The sequence below is a fragment of the Parambassis ranga genome, chromosome 9, assembly GCF_900634625.1.
Source record: "Parambassis ranga chromosome 9, fParRan2.1, whole genome shotgun sequence".
NCBI classification, from domain to species: Eukaryota; Metazoa; Chordata; class Actinopteri; family Ambassidae; genus Parambassis; species Parambassis ranga.
Genome location: NC_041030.1, coordinates 23177866 through 23197787, shown reverse-complemented (window position 1 = coordinate 23197787; position 19922 = coordinate 23177866). Strand labels below are relative to the sequence as shown.

Genomic DNA, 19922 nt, shown 5'->3' with positions numbered 1-19922 from the left:
GACAAGTGTTGTTATCCACATGAGCGGTAGCTCATGAAGCAATTGTTTCGAACCACTGTGCCGGCCCGAGGCTTGCTTCGGTCACGTGACTAGTGACGTTTGAACCACTTCAGTAACATTCAAAGTAGTTAAGTCAGAGCCAGCTCTGAGTTGAGTGCTTCGAACGGCATACGAGTCATGTGATTAGTTCCGTTTGTGATTCAAATTGTGTTAAAAATTTGAATCGGATTAATCATGATGTTTGATTAGCCCGGATTATTATTTATGCACTTCAAATGTAACTTTGCATAACAATTTTTTTCAGTGAAACTGAAAATTTAATATATGTATTTTATTGTGTCAGCCTGAAACCATTCAACCATGCAGTGTAGTCGAATGAGACCCAAATCAAATCCCAAACAATCCATGAACCAATCATTTTCATTTTATTCACCACTAGATGTCCTACTCGAGCACTGTGTCATTAGAGCCTCAAGCAATGAACCATTTCTTAAATCAGGTGTCGAAGCTTTAACAAAGCCTTGAAAACCCATCACTAGATACAGTTAGATACAGAGAACACATCTGGCAGGAGCTTTGTCCTGCCGTTTGTCTTTACCCCATGCTCTTCCACTGTCCTTCATATAAACCTCACATTTTGTTCAGAAATCTATCCAGATCCAGACTCTGGACTTTGGTCTAAACCTGTTAAGCTGCTGTTTAAGTCCTCATGAAGCTGCACGTTGATCAGGACCACATGAAGTGGACCTGAACACTACATGACTTGTGTGTTCAGGAATGGAGTCGACTGGCGTTCACAAGACGACCTACAAGAAGTACTGGATCGGTGCATATTTTTAACCATAAATGCTAATATGAGTTAACAGCTACTTCAATGTTCACATTTTACAGTGAGACAGAGCGTCACAGAAAACAACTAGAACTACGGGTTTTTGTTGATGTTTCACATGATCATGATATAGACATTTCTGGGCCACATTCTGAAGTGACACCAGTCTGATTCAGAATTAGCAGGAGGCCTACAGTACTTAGGTTTTTTTAGTGATTGTCTCTCAACATTTGCATAACCGGAGCATTTGATTGTTTTTTTCTGCTGATGTACTCATCACAACACCAACAATGGAGCTTAATACGGAGGAGCAGCTTCTGACTGCTTCCGTGTCAGAAGCTTGTTTATAACGCTATCTGTTTTTGTTTTGAAAGCCTGAGCACTTGACCCCCTGGGTCGTTTTTCTGGTGAGGATTTCTGATCAAATGTTGGAGGATTGATGTGTGGTGTTGTCTGATAAGGCAGCTCAGGTTCACTCATGCAACACGGCAGGACTTTGTTTTATCCAGAGACAGAAGCTTCACTTTCAGCTCTTTCATTTCTTCTTCATGTCTCCTCTGCAGTTCCTCCAGCTCCTCCTCTTCTCTGTCTCCTTCTTGGGTCCCAGCTTTCTGTCTCAGCTCATTCATTTCTCGTTCATGTCTCCTCTGCAGTTCATCCAGTTGGTTTTTCTGTTTTTTTTTGTTTTCATCCAGAAGTGTTTGTTTGAATTTGTTCAGTTCCTGCTCTTGTTCTTTCTGTAATGTGGACACTTGTTCCTTCTGTTTTTGATGAACTTGAGCCAACAGTTGTGTTTTTAACTCATTCAGTTCTTGCTCTTGTTTCAGGGACAGCTTCCTCTTTTCTGCTCTTTGGTCGTCTTTGTTTCGTGTCTTTATTTTCCTCAGCAACTCTTCAATTTCTTCTTCTTGTTTCTTCTTTAATGCATCCATACTTTTTCTCTCTTCTCTCTTGTTTTCTGCTAAAATGTCATTTTTAACTCGCTCCACCTGTTTTCTGTGTGATTCCTCCATTTTCTTTATTTTTTTCCTGTTTTTTTTCTTTTGACTCAGCAGTTCTAGAACTAACTCTGACATCTCTGCTTTATGTTGGTCCTGCAGTTCATCCATTTGTTGCTTCAGACTTTTTTCTGACATTTTTAATCTTTCATATTCTCCCTGCTTCTGCTGCATATTTTCTTCATGCTGTTGCTGCAGGTCCTCCACTTCCCTCATGTGTTTTTCTAGCAGAGCTGCAAAGTCTTCCTCTGTTTTGTCTTTGAACTCGTTGAACTCTTCAGCTTGTTTTCTGGCCTCCACTTCATATTTTGTCTTCATGTCCTCCATTGTTCTCTTATACTTTTGCTCTAACTCTGCTCTTTCTCTTTCTTCTTCCTCTCTTCTTAGTTGATCTTCTTTTCTTTTCTTTTCGTTCTTTTCTTTTTCTTGGTCAAAATCTTCTTGGAGTTTCTTCAGTTTTCTTCCATCCACCTCTCGGCTCTGTTGTGCTTCATGGTGTCGTTTCTCCCACCACTCCTTTCTTAACTTCTCCCAGGCCTCTCGCTGCTTCCTCATCTCCTCTCTGCTCTCCACCAACTTCTTATCAATTGTTTCTTTTTCTTTGGATTCTGATTTTATCCTTTTCTCTAAATCTTCAAGTTTTCGTCTCCACTCTTCTCTTTGAGTTTCTTCCTGTCGTCTCTTCCTCCCGTCGTCTTCTTCTCTCTCCTTCTGCTCTTTCTTTCTCTGCTTATGTTCTTTGTTGATCTTTTCTTTCATTTCCTCCAGTTGTTTTTCTCTCAGTCTTCTCTCCTTTTCCATGTCTTCTCTCTCTCTTTCCACTCTTTCTTTCATTTCTTTCATTTGCTCCTCATGTTTTCTTTCTAGCTCCTCCCTCTCTCTCTTCATCTCTTCCTCCTTCTCCTCCAGGATTCTCTGCATTTCTTTCTTTATGGCTGCTTCGGCCTCTTGCAGCATCTCATTGGTGAAGCAGCTGCCTCCATTTTCCTTCAGCATGGTGTCGATCTTTGTTATCAGCTCTCTGACCTGTGTCTGGTTCTTTTTATCTTTGTTATTGAACACATGGTATCTTCCTCCACAGTCACTGATCAGCTTCTTAAAGGAATCATCACATTGCTGTTCAATATAACTTTCAATGGACATCTCGTTTTCCAGTTCATCTCCTCTTGTGAACATAATGATGGTGAACTTCTCTGAATTCTTTCCAAATCCTTCCTTGATAAATTTTATTGTTTCCTTGTCCTCTGCTGTGAGTCTTCCGATCTGTAACACCAGCAGGAAGACATGTGGTCCTGGAGCCAGCAGACTGATACATTTCACCATCTCCTCATAAACTTGGTCCTGGGACAAACAGGTGTCAAACAGACCAGGAGTGTCGACCACAACAACAGGACGACCGTCCACCTCACTCTGTGCTTTCCGACAATATTTAGTGACTGATGTTTGACTTGGTTGAGCTTTAAACTCTCTCCTTCCCAGAATGGTGTTTCCTGAAGAACTCTTTCCGTTGCCAGTCTTCCCGATCAGCACGATCCTGAGACTCTCTGAGCTCTGCTGCTCTGCATCAGCTGTGAGTGTAACACAGAATAGACACACTTTGATTAATGATGATTTTTTAAATTTGTATTTATCATTTGAAGGCCAATTATATATTATCCATGGCAAATTATATCACCAAATGTCTTGAGTTAGGTTCACAGGTGCTGCAATATGCAGAAGGCCTAAGACTGTAATGTAGACATGAGCATTAAAAGAGTAATAATTTAATAATAATATTATAAATCCAAACACTCACATGTGATTTTGTTCTTTTTCAGCTCCTCGAGTTCTCTCTGTTGTCTGTTGATGTGTTCCTCTTGTTGTAGGACTTTGTCCATCTGGGCATGTAAAAATGTTGATGTTGTGTAGCAGCATGGTTCATGGTGAGATGGTCTCATGCTGTCCACAGTGTCCAACAGCTGTCTGATCTGCTGCTGGTCTTTCAGATTTAAAACAGCAGATCTTCCTCCAAAACTCTGACGTAACCTCTGAATGTCTTCATCTTTTTCTACAAAGTTAACCACAGCTGGATGTGTAGGATCTGAGTCCACAGTGAACAGAATGATGGTGAAGTCATTGACTCGAGAGCTGAATGTCTTCTGGATGATCTGTAACTCTGCCTTGTCTTCATCAGTTAGGGGAGCCACAGGTAGGACCAGGATGAAGGCATGGACGCCCTCAGGATCACAGAGGGAGACACACCTGAAGGATTCCTCCATCACTGCCTCCTGAGCTTTTCTATGCAAGGCAGGCAGCTGCAGCAGGGACACCCGACGTCCACACACCTCTGCCTGATGTCTAACAGTCTCTGAGGAGCTGGCTGGAGGACCAAACCGTCCTCGTCCCAGAATAAGTTTGGCTGCTGAGGTCTTCTCTGCTGCTCTGCTCCCACACAGAACCAGGTTCAGAGCAGGTTTAGAACTGTTAAAGGGTATTACAACATTGTCCTCTTCAGTTAATGTCAGACTTCTTCCTCTGTTGTCTGTGACTATGTCCTCCATTCTCTGCATTAACTCTTCCTTTTTATCTACATTGAGCTGTCTTTGTCTGCAGTCTTGGATGAGTTGTCTCAGAGCCTCATTGAGTCTCTCCTCATGTGTCAGGATGACCATGCAGTGGTTGAAGACATGTGGACCAAACAGACTCAGGATGAACTTCAGGGTTTTTCTGTCCTCTTCACTGAACTCTGAAGGTCTCGCCAACAGCAGCAGGACATTTGGACCAGGAGGACAGAGACTCAAACAGCTCTTCATCTCCTCTCTCAGTGTTCCCACAGACAGACTGAAGACATCTGGAGTTTTCACCACTGTCACAGGTTTCTGGTTCAACTCTCCACTGGCAGCTACACACTGTTTTTGTGCAAACAATCTTGGGACATGAAACTCCTTTTTCCCAGTGATCATGTTTCCTAGTGTTGTTTTTCTGTCGTCACTTTTTCCAAACAAGATGATTCTGAATCCATCTGCAACAAACAAACAAACAAAAACATCTGCAGCATCCTGTTCATTAAAATATAAATCTTGATTAATCACATATATCTGACTTAAAGCTGTTTGAAGCTCGACTTCCTGACATGGCTGTCCCTGTAATAAAGACAGTTATGTCAAGAAGGGACAGATGTCAGCACAGTATGATTCTGTGTTGATGAAGATTCTCAGTCATCCAGGTCATCATACGTAGAGAAGATTGAAGCAAGGCGTCTGGACATGTAGAGTTTTCTTGAAGACGTTTCGCTGCTCATCCAAGCCGCTTCATCAGTTCTAACTGTTTGGTGGGGAAACATGGCAGCTAACCTACACACATGGAGGAGGGAAGACCACTCACCGCCACAGCAGGACACCCAGGACAAATGGGTAAAGAACCTTTCACACAGACAACTGAGCCAGCTGGAAAAAGAAGTGTTGGCCAAAGAACTCAACTTTGCCATCTCTCCAGAGCAGATTCCAGTGGTGGACCTCATCACAGCCACAGAGTCAGCCATCAAGAACAACAACCTGACAGACACAGAAGCTGAACAACTCCGCTTGAAGGTCACAGCCACACTCTCCACTGCTAAAGCACAGTCATTCAACCTCTCCAGTGATGACAGGAAGGCCCTGATTTGTTGATGAAGATTCTCAGTCATCCAGGTCATCATATGTAGAGAAGATTGAAGCAAGGCGTCTTCCTGGGAATGGATTCCATCCATTCCCAGGAAGTTTGCACATACTCACAGCAAGAACAAAGGGCTGTCAACCAGTCCCCCTCCGGCAGTTTCATAGTCGTTAGCCAGTCGTTAGACACACCTGGCCCAGTCAGCCAGAACATCACAGGTAAGTATGGAAACATTTAGTGCTATTGTTTGTAAGTTTTTTTTAAGTTTTACCCAGACCCACCCACAGAGGTCGGTAACCACATATAAACCATGTTTCCCCACCAAACAGTTAGAACTGATGAAGCTGCTTGGATGAGTGACACAGCCACATATGAGACTCTGAAGAGGGACCCCACCGGCAACTACAAGAAAAAACTAGTCACCTACCTACAAAAATTGGAGAAGGACCAAATCATCAACCGCAAGCTCTACTTCCGACTGTATCCTGGGGAAGCCACTCCACGCCTGCATGGACTCCCCAAGATACACAAGGAAGGAGTCCCCCTCAGACCCATCGCCAGCAGCACAAACTCAGTCACACACAACGTGGCTAAGCACTTGGCTGAACTCCTGACACCACTAGTAGGTAACACCACATCACATCCACAACTCCCAGGACTTTGTGAACAAGGTGGAGAAGATCCGAATGGACCCAGATGACACCATGGTCTCATTTGATGTCACCTCCTTGTTTACTTGCATCCCTACATCAGAAGCCACGGAGATGGTAAGGACGTGCCTCACACAAGACAGCACACTCAAGGAGAGAACCAACCTCACGCCAGACCACATCTGTGACCTGCTGGACCTCTGTCTGACCACCACTTACTTCCAGTACAATGGGAACTTTTACAGACAGAAGCACGGCTTTGCGATGGGATCACATGTGTCTCCTATTGTGGCCAACCTCTACATGGAAGAAGTGGAGAGAAGAGCCCTGAGTTCCTTTCCTGGAACCACCCCCACCCACTGGTTTAGATATGTGGATGACATCTGGGTCAAAATCAAGACCAATGAAGGTCAGGAGGACACCAAAGATAACAATCTGGCCTTCTTGGACTGCACAGTACATATTGAGGAGGAGCCTCAATGTGGAAGTGTACAGGAAACCCACTGTCACGGCCCCTGAGGTCCTTAGGAGGGGAGTGAGTGACGTTCTCCTCAGAGTCTTGTTGAGTGTGATTTTTAATATGCAAATTGCTGCACCGTCGGCCCCCCGCCCTGATTGGTTTGTCTGGGAGAGCGTGGACCAAATGGAACGAGAGTGTCAACGAGGCCTCGTGCCTTGTGTATTGTTTCGCTCTGTTAGAGTAGTTTTCTGTTTGTTGTACAGTTGTGATAATCCCTCGAGTTGGGTAGTTTTGTGTTCTCCTTAGATCGTCCTGTTCCCTAAGGTTAATTCCCCAGCAGGGTTCCTGCTTGATTTTCTTTTCACACTTTTGTAGTTTTATTTTTTTTGGTTGTGAGGTTTTGTTTGAAAACCTGTTTTATTTGTATTGCACCACAACCTTTGAGTAAAAACATAAATATCATTGAGTTCCGCCTGCCAGTGGTTTTATTTTCTTCTTAATTATTCAAATTAATCCACTGCCTTAGTGCACGTCCTCCCTAAACGCCCTAGCCGAGCTGTGGACGTGAAACCCACACACACGGACCAGTACCTGTTGTTTGATTCACACCACCCACTGGAACACAAACTGGGAGTCATCAGGACCCTGCAGCACAGAGCACAAACTGCACCAACCAGCTCAGAGGGGAAGAAGAAGGAGCAACACCACATCAGGAAGGCCCTGCAGACCTGTGGCTACCCCAAGTGGGCACTCATCACAGAACAAGACCCCCCAACAACAAGAAGAAGGACAACAGCCAGCGGAGAAATAACATCTTCATTCCATATGTGTCAGGAGTATCAGAGAAACTCCGCAGGATCTTCAACAACCATGACATCCCGGTCCATTTCAAACCCATGACAACACCGAGACAGAGACTGGTTCACCTGAAGGATCAGACTCCCAGGGAGACACACAGCAATGTGATATATGCAGTCCAGTGCAGTGAGGAATGCTCTGATCTGTACATTGGAGAAACTAAACAACCACTCCACAGAAGAATGGCTCAGCACAGGAGAGCCACCTCCTCAGGACAAGACTCAGCTGTTCACCTCCACCTCAGAGACAAAGGACACTCCTTTGAGGACAACAATGTCCACATCCTAGACAGAGAGGAAAGGTGGTTCGAAAGAGGAGTCAGTGAAGCATCTATGTGAAGCTGGAAAAACCTTCCCTTAACAGAGGTGGTGGCCTCAGACATCATCTTTCTACCACATACAATGCAGTGATTCCATCCATTCCCAGGAAGTTTGCACAGACTCACAGCAAGAACAAACGGCTGTCAACCAGTCAGCCAGATCATCACAGGTAAGTATGGAAACATTTAGTGCTATTTATCTGTAGATGTTATCATTCATCCAGGTCATAGTCATTTCCAAGAGTTTAAATCGAGGCAACTGGACTCAAGGATTGCTTTTTGAAGACGAGAACTGAAGCAGAACTGAAGAAGCCACTTGGGGGAGTGGCGAAACATCTTCAAAAAACAATCATTGAGTCCAGTTGCCTCAATTTAAACTCTTGGAAATTTAGTGCTATTGTTTTTTAAGTTTTACTCAGACCCACCCATTGAGGTCTGTAACCACATATAAACCATGTTTCCCCACCAAACAGTTAGAACTGATGAAGCTGCTTGGATGAGCAGAGAAACGTCTTCAAGAAAACTCTACATGTCCAGACGCCTTGCTTCAATCTTCTCTACGTATGATTCTGTGACACCACTCTCACATGTCTGTAACAAACATGTTGCATTCATCACTCAGTACCTCCAACAGGATCCTGGACATCAGTGGCTCCTTGTTTGAAGGTTGGAGGACCACTTGATGGCTCTCCAAAACCATCACAGCTCACATGATCTCCATGGTTCCCCTTCACCATGTTGCCCATCACTCTGAGCAGCTGCTGTTGTTCCAGCTTCTTCTGCAACAGCAGCTTAACTTTACATCTTTGAATCATGTCTCTCAGTGATGGATGTTTCATAAAGTCTTCAATGGAACCTGAACTCCTCTTTCTGGGCTCTGATATCAGTATCAGCGAGTGATTGAATGATTGATCACTGAATCGTGTCAGCACTCTGCAGAGCCTCTCTTTGTGTCCCTCAGTGAAGTCTTCAGGCTGTAGGACCAGCAGGAATACATGAGGTCCAGGAGCAGAGAGCCTCACACAGTTCTCCATGAACTCTGTCAGTCTGTGTGCAGACAGGTTTGGATGCAGCAGATCTGGAGTGTTGATGAGAACCATGTCTTTGTCCCCCATCTGTCCTCTGACTCTCACACAGCTGTCTGGTTCCTCCTCTGTGTAAAACTTGTTCTTTCCCAGTAAGAAGTTCCCCACTGAGCTCCTCTCAGACCAGCTGCTGCCCAGCAGAACCACCCTCAGCTCAGACACTGTGGAGACAAACAGGTCTTTCATTTAAAAAGACTCCAACCACTGTTAAAGTTATGAAACTTATATACACAGTAAACACACACCAGCAAATGTCTGTAATGAACTGAACCAGTTCCTGAACAGTTTATAACAAAATCACTGCTTTCAGTGATGGAGCATGATCAGAGAGGGAGTTAAGATCTCACACAGCAGGAAGAGCTGCAGAAACAAAATGTACGTTCAGCTTCTTCATATGTTTCTTGCTAAAAACACACTGATGCTGCGTTAACTGCTGTACTTTAAACACATGAAAACTGAACATCAAGTCCCTGAAACTTCATTAATTATTGCTCTGTTTGAATGTTTGAATGATCACTCATTAAACAGTTTAACGCAACATAATTCTGACGTAGACTCACTGTGAGGAGGTAGAAAGTCATAACTGCTTCTGCGCTTCAGTGTTTGATCTGCAACTATAAGAACACAAAATACATTCCCTTAAAGCATTCACACTAACAATGAACTATGATTTATTACTTATGGTCTGAAGTTATACTGAAGTGACAAACGAGTGAGGTCTGTGAAGTATGTGAATAACAATGATAAAAGTTATTCATATAACAGGTGAGCAGGCTGCTGTAAGATATTAGGATAAGATATAAATCAGTGTGTCTCAAACGGTGTTTCGCAGACTGGTACTGCAAAGGTTACAACTGGGCCGTCTGCCAACCTTTGCCTTTGGACTAGCCAATATGATAATGTAAAGGTACTGTCAGTGTCAGTCAGAATCAGATCATGTAGAAGAGTCGTGCTGCTTTCAGCACTTTTGTCTCTGATTAAAGTAGGTGTGTCTGTCATTTCTAGCTGATGGCGAGGGTGTGGACTTGGGGCAGCTGCCAGCAGTGATCATACAACACCTTATTGAAAGTCTGTCACCTTGATTCAAACTTCCCTTTAAAATCCCATTTCACAGAGAAGCGATGGGTACAAGGTCAGTTCACTGACCAGACACAAGTGATCTGACACCTGTGCTGCAGGACAAGCTTCTGGGGCTCTCTGTGATGCTGTTCTGCAGTCCAGATTTAGTCAGCTTTCTCTAAATTCTGCCTGTCATGCTGTGATGAATATCCCCAGCTGAGTGAGATGGCAGTGATTCCTTTCCGCTCAGCATACCTCTGCAGACTGCATTTTTACATTTGACAGCTACAAAGACAAAATAACCGGCTCAACACGCTCTGAGTGGCCTCGTCACCACGCCTCATTTAAAACAAACACAGAGCAGAGAGCTTGATGTGAACAACCAGAGTCTGGAACATTTAAAACTATTTAAAGACATAAACACATGAAATGATCGTCTTCCTGGTCCTGACCATGTTAACATGGTTTGCACAGATATCAGTGGATTGTTGAAGCAGAGAAGATTGAAGCAAGGCGTCTGGACTTGTAGAGTTTTCTTGAAGACGTTTCGCTGCTTATCCAAGCAGCTTCATCAGTTAGCCAGTCCAGAGTTAGCCAGTCGTTAGACACACCTGGCCCAGTCAGCCAGAATATCACAGGTAAGTATGGAAACATTTAGTGCTATTGTTTAAAGTTTTTTACCCAGACCCACCCACATAGGTCTGTAACCACATATAAACCATGTTTCCCCACCAAACAGTTAGAACTGATGGAGCTGCTTGGATGAGCAGCGAAACGTCTTCTAGAAAACTCTACAAGTCCAGACGCCTTGCTTCAATCTTCTCTACGTATGATGACCTGGATGACTGAGAATCTTCATCAACATTGTTGAAGCAGCCTAAAGTGGACCTGCAGCCATGTTTGAGCCGTCACAGCTCTGACTGTCCCTGCAGAACACAGCACAACTCACCATGGAGCCTGATCAGTGGAGGACTGACAGCTTCCTATATTCAAATATTTTTATAGATACAAATCAATATTTCTTCAACAGCTTCCTCATCATGTGACCAAGTGACAAACCAATAAGGAGCTGTGTCTTATCTGTGTCCTTCAGTGACACAGCTCAGGGCTGAGGAGACTGGGTCACATGACATGGAGACGGCTGAATAACACATCAAAGCAGCTTCACTGCAGTTCATCCTCACTGAGGAGTTCAGACTATGTTTACACTCAGGTTCAATGTGACTTTAATGATGTAACAGGATCAGAGAGCTTCATGTGGACAGAGGGAGGACAATAATAAAGTCTGAGTGGACTCACCTGGTCCTGCAGACGCCATGATGAGCTCTGCTGAGAGGATCACTGAGAATATCAGCTGAGGGCAGAAGTTAGTGAATGTTCTGTTAATGTACTGTTCACACACAGCAATCATTAACCCTCTGAACTCTGAAATGATCTGTAGCTGATCTGATCAGCTGGACCTGTGTAAGTGTTTCTGAAGTTTAACCTGCGTCCTGTCACAGAAATCTAAGATGGCGGCTGAACTGCAGGTATCAAAGTTATAACTCAAAAATAAACCCATAAAAACAAATATTAAAGTAGAAACACTAGAGATGATCCCCACATGTATTATTTAACTGAACCAGATCCACAGACTGATAAAATCAAACATATAAAAGCAGCAGTCTGTGTTTCCCCTCATCTTTCTCCTCAAACTCACCTGATGATCAATCCTCCGCTCTCAGCTCCTGAATTAACCACATTCTGCTCTGACGTCTCAAACTCTTGCCGCGCCAGTGAAAGTGAAACTGCTCCACAGAAACCAGTCAGACGAGTCATTTTAACTTTAATAAATTCTTCTGGGGCCACTTCTCTGCTCAGTGCAGTACACTGTGTAACACTCCCCTTGCTATACTGTAAGGTAATGTTATGAGACAATAAATACTGGATCCAAATGCAGGTCTCAAAAGGTGTTCAGGTTTATTCAAAGAACAAAAAACAACCACTTGGGCAAAAAAGTCTCAGCGAGAATCCTTGAAGGCGCTCTGAAGACTGCACACCAAGGCTGAGGCTCCTAAGAGGCGGAAGGAAAGGGTAAGTACATGCAGGATGGTGCATCAAAAAGTTCAGGAAGGAGATCGATCTGATTACCACGACATGAACTGAAGAACTGACGAGGAAGGCAGGTAAGTGAGGTCCTTAAATAGGCTGGGAACTTCATGCAGATGAGGAACAGGTGAGACCAATCAGCCCAGTACTCCGCCCAAAGGAAGCTGCAGAGCGCCTGAAAGAAAAGCAAAGGGAAAAAACAAAAAGCACAACAACCAGGAGGCCAAAAGATGGTGCTGATGTGTCTCACCACAACTGAGGTTCTTCTCAAGGAGGAGTAGGAATTAAAAAAAATCAAATAGGTCAGCACAGGGCTAATTTAACAATGACCAACAGCCTATAGCTGTAAAAACAATCCTACAAATAAGTACGTTTGGTTCACCGATTCCCTTTAAATCACAAGTGTCTCGCATTCAAAGCTATGCATCAGTCCAACCACTATACAACTAGTTTGTTCAGTTCAGTCTTTTTCTTCACAAGACAAGACTCAAGCTGAGATGAATTTAAAAGAAACAGGATTTTTTTTTTAAATTCAGACGCACAACGTTACCAGATGTGGAACATCATAAATTCTTTCAACTGAATTTACTGCTGGATATATGCTTTCAACAGAAACAGGAATATTGTGCCACTAGCATGGTAACATACACTCACACACACAGTCCAACACACTCTCATACTCACACTCCCATTGTTTTTTTATTTATTTTTAACGTCTTATCGTAACACACAAAAAAATTAACTGCAAATATATTCTAGAGAATTAAAAGCTTTAACACAGTCTGTAACATCCTTTGTGACCCTGCACGCCAACGTTTACAGGACATGTGATCAAACGCATCAAGTGTTGCACTGACAGTGAGATGGAGGTTTTTAGTCAGTGACAGCAGATCAACACATGGAGCACAAACATCAGAGCTCGGACAGAAAGTACACAACATACATACATGTTTAAACATAACAGTGATAATACAGCACCATGAGCCGAACAAAATCATATGATAATTTGATGAATACAAAAAAGGACAGTAATACTTGGATGAATTCACATGCAGTTGTGGCTGACTAAACACAAAATGAAAAAAAGAACATAACATCACTACCTGGCAGTGGTGGGACGGATCACGGAGCATTTTATTCTGGAAGGTGATTATTGGTTAATCATTTTTTTAATCAAAAGTTGTACGTTAACGTGAACAGGTTAGACAGACTGATCCCTCCTAAATGCACCACTGAGCGCCACAGGAGGTCCTTCCTTCCTGTGGTCATCAAACTGTACAACTCCTCCCTCTGAGATCAGAACACACTGTCTTGTAATCATATCCATATTGGATTTATTGTAGACAAGATGTCACTGCACACAGTATTAGTTGTATTATATTATTATATGTAATATATATGACTTCAGTCTTCACTTGCCTGGATTTTACTTGAATGTTTATTAATGTTTAGAATTTATTAGGTTTTATCTTTATTTTACTCTTACTACTTTACCTTATTTTATATTTCTAACCTGTTTTTTTTAGTATACATGGAGCAGCTGGACTGAAACATGCTCCTCCTCTCCATGTGTAATAACAGATGCATATTTGAAGGAAAACCCGAATCAGCGGATATTTGCAGAGGAGTCTGTGATATCAGAATCAGAATTACTTTATTTATCCCTGAGGGGAAATTCTTTAAATATCTGGAGTTCACTCAGCATTCTTGATAATGGAACATAAACACCCTAATTCTGCAGACAGAGCTGGTAACGCAGCAAACCATTAGGCGATTTAAGGTTAACTGTGGTTATAGATGAGATAAACTACAGTATATGCCCATAGACAAATGAAGAATAATAACACCAAAGGCTGTTTTATTATTTGATTATTACTGTAGTCATGTGGTTATATTATACTATTTATTTTCAGTGGCGGCCGTGCAGACCACACCTAGGCCTTCAGTGACGTCACACTTAGTCCTTCCTAAATGAATACTCCTCATAATAACATCAATATGACCGCATGGCTCCAGAATACATACAGCAGGGGCCACCAAATGGCGGACCGCGGTCCGGGTCCGGACCCAGAAGCCGTCCCATACGGACCCGAACTTATAGTCCAAACAGCAGGTTAGTCTTTAAAACCTGACGGGGCGCTTCTATTTTAACTGCCGCAGCTTTCATTGACTTTACGGTAGTGGCTTAGCACATGAGGAAACGCACAGACCAATTGCATACGAGTTCATCCATCCCACGTGATAAGCCTCAGCCAATCAGATCTGGGCATTTCAGGTGGTTGTGACTACAATACTATCGCAAGCCATTCATATCACATTTCCGCCATACTTTAAACGCCGTTTTTACGTCGTACGCCGCAGAAAACGCCGTTTTCACGTCATATGCCGTACGGCGTTTTCACAGTTTAACATCGTACATCGTACGCCGTACAGCGTTTTCCAAACGGCCACTCATAACGCCGTACGGCGTTTTCTAATATTCTAATGATCTCCGCCCCATAACTTGCTCAGCCACTGCAGTTTACTCTTTATCAGCCTATCAGCAGAGAAGAAGGTCAGACCACACTAATCCATCACCGATCTCCTGTGCCAAAAAGGATCGCTTCGGTCTGGATCATAGAAGACTGTATATATAAGCCTGGATAATGCACAGACATCATGTTTCATGAAAGAAATAAACTGAATTTTGTTTACAATAGCATCTGTTCACCTTTCTTCTTACTTCTTCTTCTTGTCTCACACACTTAAATCACAGAGAAAAGAACGTATGTTTACTGACTTTTTAAATCAGATTGGAATGATTTCCATGTTATTTGACACACTATGCTGAAGGACACACACCACGTTTTGCAAGTTATGGGGCGGAGATCATTAGAATATTAGAAATTAGAATTATGGCGGAAATGTGATATGAATGGCTTGCGATACAATACAAGTTGCAGACAGGTTACACACGTGAAAGACGAGAGAAAAGAAAAGAAAGACAGCGATACACCGGGGTTAAAGTGGGCCAGTACGGGCCAGTACGGCATTCCGGCAGCTTCTATAAATAGATATGCGTTCGGAAAACGATTAAATAGTCTTATAGTATTGTAATTTTTCGGAGATGCAGGTTGCAGTCTGGTTGCTTCCGTCACGCTGATATTCAACACATCAAACAGTTAAATCCCCTCTCCCTCTCACACACTCACCACTTTGTTCTGCTGAACCTGTGCATGCAAAGAAAGTTGCATGCACAGGTTCTGTGACCTGGAACATCAGTGCATTCAGAAGTTAGTACAGGGCTCAATAACCAGCATTAAATGGAGGAGGATGAGGAGGAGAGGACCCAAACAGAGGATTACAGATTATTTTCAAGCATACTGAATGGAAATGAGATTTGAAAATTTTAGCTGTCATCAGTTATGTTATCTAGAGGTGGATATGTAGCAGAGTATTGTTAGTGAAGTAAGTAAGTGAAAGAGAGTAAATTAAAGAAAAACTTTGTCTGAAGTGATAGTAGTTCCAGCATTGCGATGAACATACATGGAAATAAACATTATGGTGAACATTATATTCAATATTCATTTATAACAAACATACACCCCCTCCTTTCCCCTTATTTTAAAATGCAACCCTTATGTATGTATGTAATTAATGAAAGAACATTCGACAGCTCTATATTATGTGACAAAAAAATTGTCAAAGTTTTTAAATTGTACTGTATTGTACTGCTGTTTTGGTTCAATGCATCCATCCAACCATATATATAGGCTATATATATAAACATCTCCTTGCAAAGGAGAAATTTTCTCTAACTGGACCTCTTCATCTTGAAATTGAATACCCCTGACATACAGAATCACATTTAAACATAGGATCATCTCAATAGAAGCTAGCTGAGCAACACTTGATTTCCTGAGCATTAACGATGAAGAGTGGAAGGATCAGGGAGCCTGTCAGAGTCCAACAGAAAAGGTGATTTTATGAGATAAAATAAAAATAGAATACGTGCACTCACCAACACGGAGCTCCTCACAGTGCTGCTTATTTAATAAAATCCATCCTGCTTTCTTTTCTCCAGAAGACTCAGTTTATCTGTTTATCTTTCAGTTCCATCAATAAGTCCTTTTCTGTGGACACGGAGGCTGATGCTGAGAAGCAGTGGACACAGGGACAGTCACAGCCAGACAGGGACAGTCACACAGGGACAGGCACACAGGGACAGGCACAACCAGGCAGCCCGGTCCTTTTTCTGTTCAGATGTACAGGCCTTCACTCATGCAATGCAGCAGGACTTTGTTTCATCCAGAGGCAGAAGCTTCACTTTCAGCTCTTTCATTTCTTCTTCATGTCTCCTCTGCAGTTCCTCCAGCTCCTCCTCTTCACTGTCTCCTTCTTGGGTCCCAGCTTTCTGTCTCAGCTCATTCATTTCTCGTTCATGTCTCCTCTGCAGTTCATCCACTTGGTTTTTCTCGTTTCTTTTGTTTTCATCCAGAAGTGTTTGTTTGAATTTGTTCAGTTCCTGCTCTTGTTCTTTCTGTAATGTGGACACTTGTTCCTTCTGTTTTTGATGAACTTGAGCCAACAGTTGTGTTTTTAACTCATTCATTTCTTGCTCTTGTTTCAGGGACAGCTTCCTCTTTTCTGCTCTTTGGTCGTCTTTGTTTCGTGTCTTTATTTCCCTCAGCAACTCTTCCATATCTTCTTCTTGTTTCTTCTTTAAAGCATCCATACTTTTTCTCTCTTCTCTCTTGTTTTCTGCTAAAATATCCTTTTTAACTCGCTCCACCTGTTTTCTGTGTGATTCCTCCATTTTCTTTATTTTTTTCCTGTTTTTTTTCTTTTGACTCAGCAGTTCTAGAACTAACTCTGACATCTCTGCTTTATGTTGGTCCTGCAGTTCATCCATTTGTTGCTTCAGACTTTTTTCTGACATTTTTAATCTTTCATATTCTCCCTGCTTCTGCTGCATATTTTCTTCATGCTGTTGCTGCAGGTCCTCCACTTCCCTCATGTGTTTTTCTAGCAGAGCTGCAAAGTCTTCCTCTGTTTTGTCTTTGAACTCGTTGAACTCTTCAGCTTGTTTTCTGGCCTCCACTTCATATTTTGTCTTCATCTCCTCCATTGCTCTCTTATACTTTTGCTCTAACTCTGCTCTTTCTCTTTCTTCTTCCTCTCTTCTTAGTTGATCTTCTTTTCTTTTCTTTTCGTTCTTTTCTTTTTCTTGGTCAAACTCTTCTTGGAGTTTCTTCAGTTTTCTTCCATCTACCTCTCGGCTCTGTTGTTCTTCATGTTGTCGTTTCTCCCACCACTCCTTTCTTAACTTCTCCCAGTCCTCTCGCTGCTTCCTCATCTCCTCTCTGCTCTCCACCAACTTCTTATCAATTGTTTCTTTTTCTTTGGATTCTGATTTTATCCTTTTCTCTAAATCTTCAAGTTTTCGTCTCCACTCTTCTCTTTGAGTTTCTTCCTGTCGTCTCTTCCTCCCGTCGTCTTCTTCTCTCTCCTTCTGTTCTTTCTTTCTCTGCTTATGTTCTTTGTTGATCTTTTCTTTCATTTCCTCCAGTTGTTTTTCTCTCAGTCTTCTCTCCTTTTCCATGTCTTCTTTCTCTTTTTCCACTCTTCTTTTCATTTCTTTCATTTGCTCCTCATGTTTTCTTTCCAGCTCCTCCCTCTCTCTCTTCATCTCTTCCTCCTTCTCCTTCAGGATTCTCTGCATTTCTTTCTTTATGGCTGCTTCGGCCTCTTGCAGCATCTCATTGGTGAAGCAGCTGCCTCCATTTTCCTTCAGCATGGTGTTGATCTTTGTTATCAGCTCTCTGACCTGTGTCTGGTTCTTTTTATCTTTGTTATTGAACACATGGTATCTTCCTCCACAGTCACTGATCAGCTTCTTAAAGGAATCATCACATTGCTGTTCAATATAACTTTCAATGGACATCTCGTTTTCCAGTTCATATCCTCCAGTGAACAGAATGATGGTGAACTTCTCTGAATTCTTTCCAAATCCTTCCTTGATATGTTTTAATGTCTCCTTGTCCTCTGCTGTGAGTCTTCCGATCTGTAACACCAGCAGGAAGACATGTGGTCCTGGAGCCAGCAGACTTTTCACCATCTCCTCATTAACCTCTTCATGGGACAAACTGGTGTCAAACAGACCAGGAGTGTCGACCACAACAACAGGACAACCGTCCACCTCACTCTGTGCTTTCTGACAATGTTTAGTGACTGAAGTTTGACTGGATTCAGCTTTAAACTCTCTCCCTCCCAGAATGGTGTTTCCTGAAGAACTCCTTCCAACACCACTCTTCCCAATCAGCACGATCCTGAGACTCTCTGAGCTCTGCTGCTCTGCATCAGCTGTGAAACAGGAACACACAAACTCATCATAAAGGAGACAGAGGACAGCACTCTGAGGACCAATAATAAACCAAAAACAAACGTACCAGTGAGCCCTGCCTTTGTTTTCAGCTGCTGAAGTTCAGCCTGAACTTTACAAGTTTCATCCACTTTGCTAAACAGAAATGTTTTCATTGTGTAGCTGCTGAGTTCGTCTCTGAGTCTCATGCTGTCCACAGTGTCCAACAGCTGTCTGATCTGCTGCTGGTCTTTCAGATTTAAAACAGCAGATCTTCCTCCAAAACTCTGACGTAACCTCTGAACGTCTTCATCTTTTTCTACAAAGTTAACCACAGCTGGACGTGAAGGATCTGAGTCCACAGTGAACAGAATGATGGTGAAGTCATTGACTCGAGAGCTGAATGTCTTCTGGATGATCTGTGACTCTGCCTTGTCTTCATCAGTGAGGGGAGCCACAGGTAGGACCAGGATGAAGGCATGGACGCCCTCAGGATCACAGAGGGAGACACACCTGAAGGATTCCTCCATCACTGCCTCCTGAGCTTTTCCATGCAAGGCAGGCAGCTGCAGCAGGGACACCCAACGTCCACACACCTCTGTCTGATGTCCAACAGTCTCTGAGGAGCTGCAGACTGAATGAAGCTCTGTCTGACCTAAAATGGCCTCTGCTGCTGAGGTCTTCTCTGCTGCTCTGCTCCCACACAGAACCAGGTTCAGAGCAGGTTTGGAGTCTTTCTTCACTGTCACAGGATCTTCTTCAGTTAATGTCAGACTTCCTCCTCTGTTGTCTGTCACTATGTCCTCCATGATCGTTTTTATCCACATTGATTCTGAGCTGTCTTTGTCTGCAGTCTTGGATGAGTTGTCTCAGAGCCTTGTTGAGTTTCTCCTCATGTGTCAGGATGACCATGCAGTGGTTGAAGACATGTGGACCAAACAGACTCAGGATGAACTTCAGGGTTTTTCTGTCCTCTTCACTGAACTCTGAAGGTTTCACTAACAGCAGCAGGACATTTGGTCCAGGAGGACAGAGACTTACACAGGTCTTCACTTCTTTTTTCATGATCTCCTCAGACAGACTGAACATGTCTGCAGTTTTCACCACTGTTACAGGTTGTCCTCTCCACTCTACACCAGAGGACTGTAGCGGCAATGTTCTAAACAGAAATAACAAAGCCACCTAGGCTGTGTGTGACAGGCTTTGTCTGACGCGTGTCCATACTTGTTGCTGATTGAGAGAATCCAACAGGCAGCTCGGCTTCGTTCATTAGTTTAATTCAGTCTTTGTTCACTTACATGGAAGTCCATTTCTTAAATCTTTATAACAAAAGATTATGTGCTTGAAACACACGGTCAAAATAAATGGTTACAAAACATGGTCAAAAACTTTTTGGCGTGACGACCACACAGCCTTCCAAAACCATCTAATCCAAGTGCAGCTGTGTGCTTTACCTAAATAAATTTGGCTCCACCCAACGGACAGATGGAGCGGCCGCCCACTGGTAATTTAACATAAAGCCAATTAGCATCTAACTTAGGAAAATACTTATTCAAATTTATAAACCAAATTAAGGAAAAAATACACAAAATAAATTATCCCC

At 42.8% G+C, this 19922-nt stretch overlaps 1 protein-coding gene, 1 long non-coding RNA gene and 1 pseudogene across 2 annotated transcripts; all 3 read right to left on the bottom strand.

The window, feature by feature from the left end:
- The window catches only part of LOC114441222 (uncharacterized), an 82338-nt pseudogene that overhangs the window by 28487 nt on the left and 33929 nt on the right, over positions 1 to 19922 (bottom strand).
- LOC114440970 (GTPase IMAP family member 8-like) lies at positions 507 to 8487 on the bottom strand. Its single transcript, XM_028413665.1, has 3 exons — positions 8373 to 8487; positions 3623 to 4828; positions 507 to 3395 (listed from the first exon to the last, which is right to left on the bottom strand). The coding sequence occupies exons 1-3, from the start codon at positions 8482 to 8484 to the stop codon at positions 1306 to 1308; spliced, it is 3408 nt and encodes a 1135-aa protein (XP_028269466.1). The 5' UTR covers positions 8485 to 8487; the 3' UTR covers positions 507 to 1305.
- Positions 11826 to 12160, bottom strand: LOC114440988 (uncharacterized). The gene is made up of 2 exons (XR_003671235.1): positions 12022 to 12160; positions 11826 to 11944 (listed from the first exon to the last, which is right to left on the bottom strand). It is a non-coding gene; the product is annotated as an uncharacterized LOC114440988 (long non-coding RNA).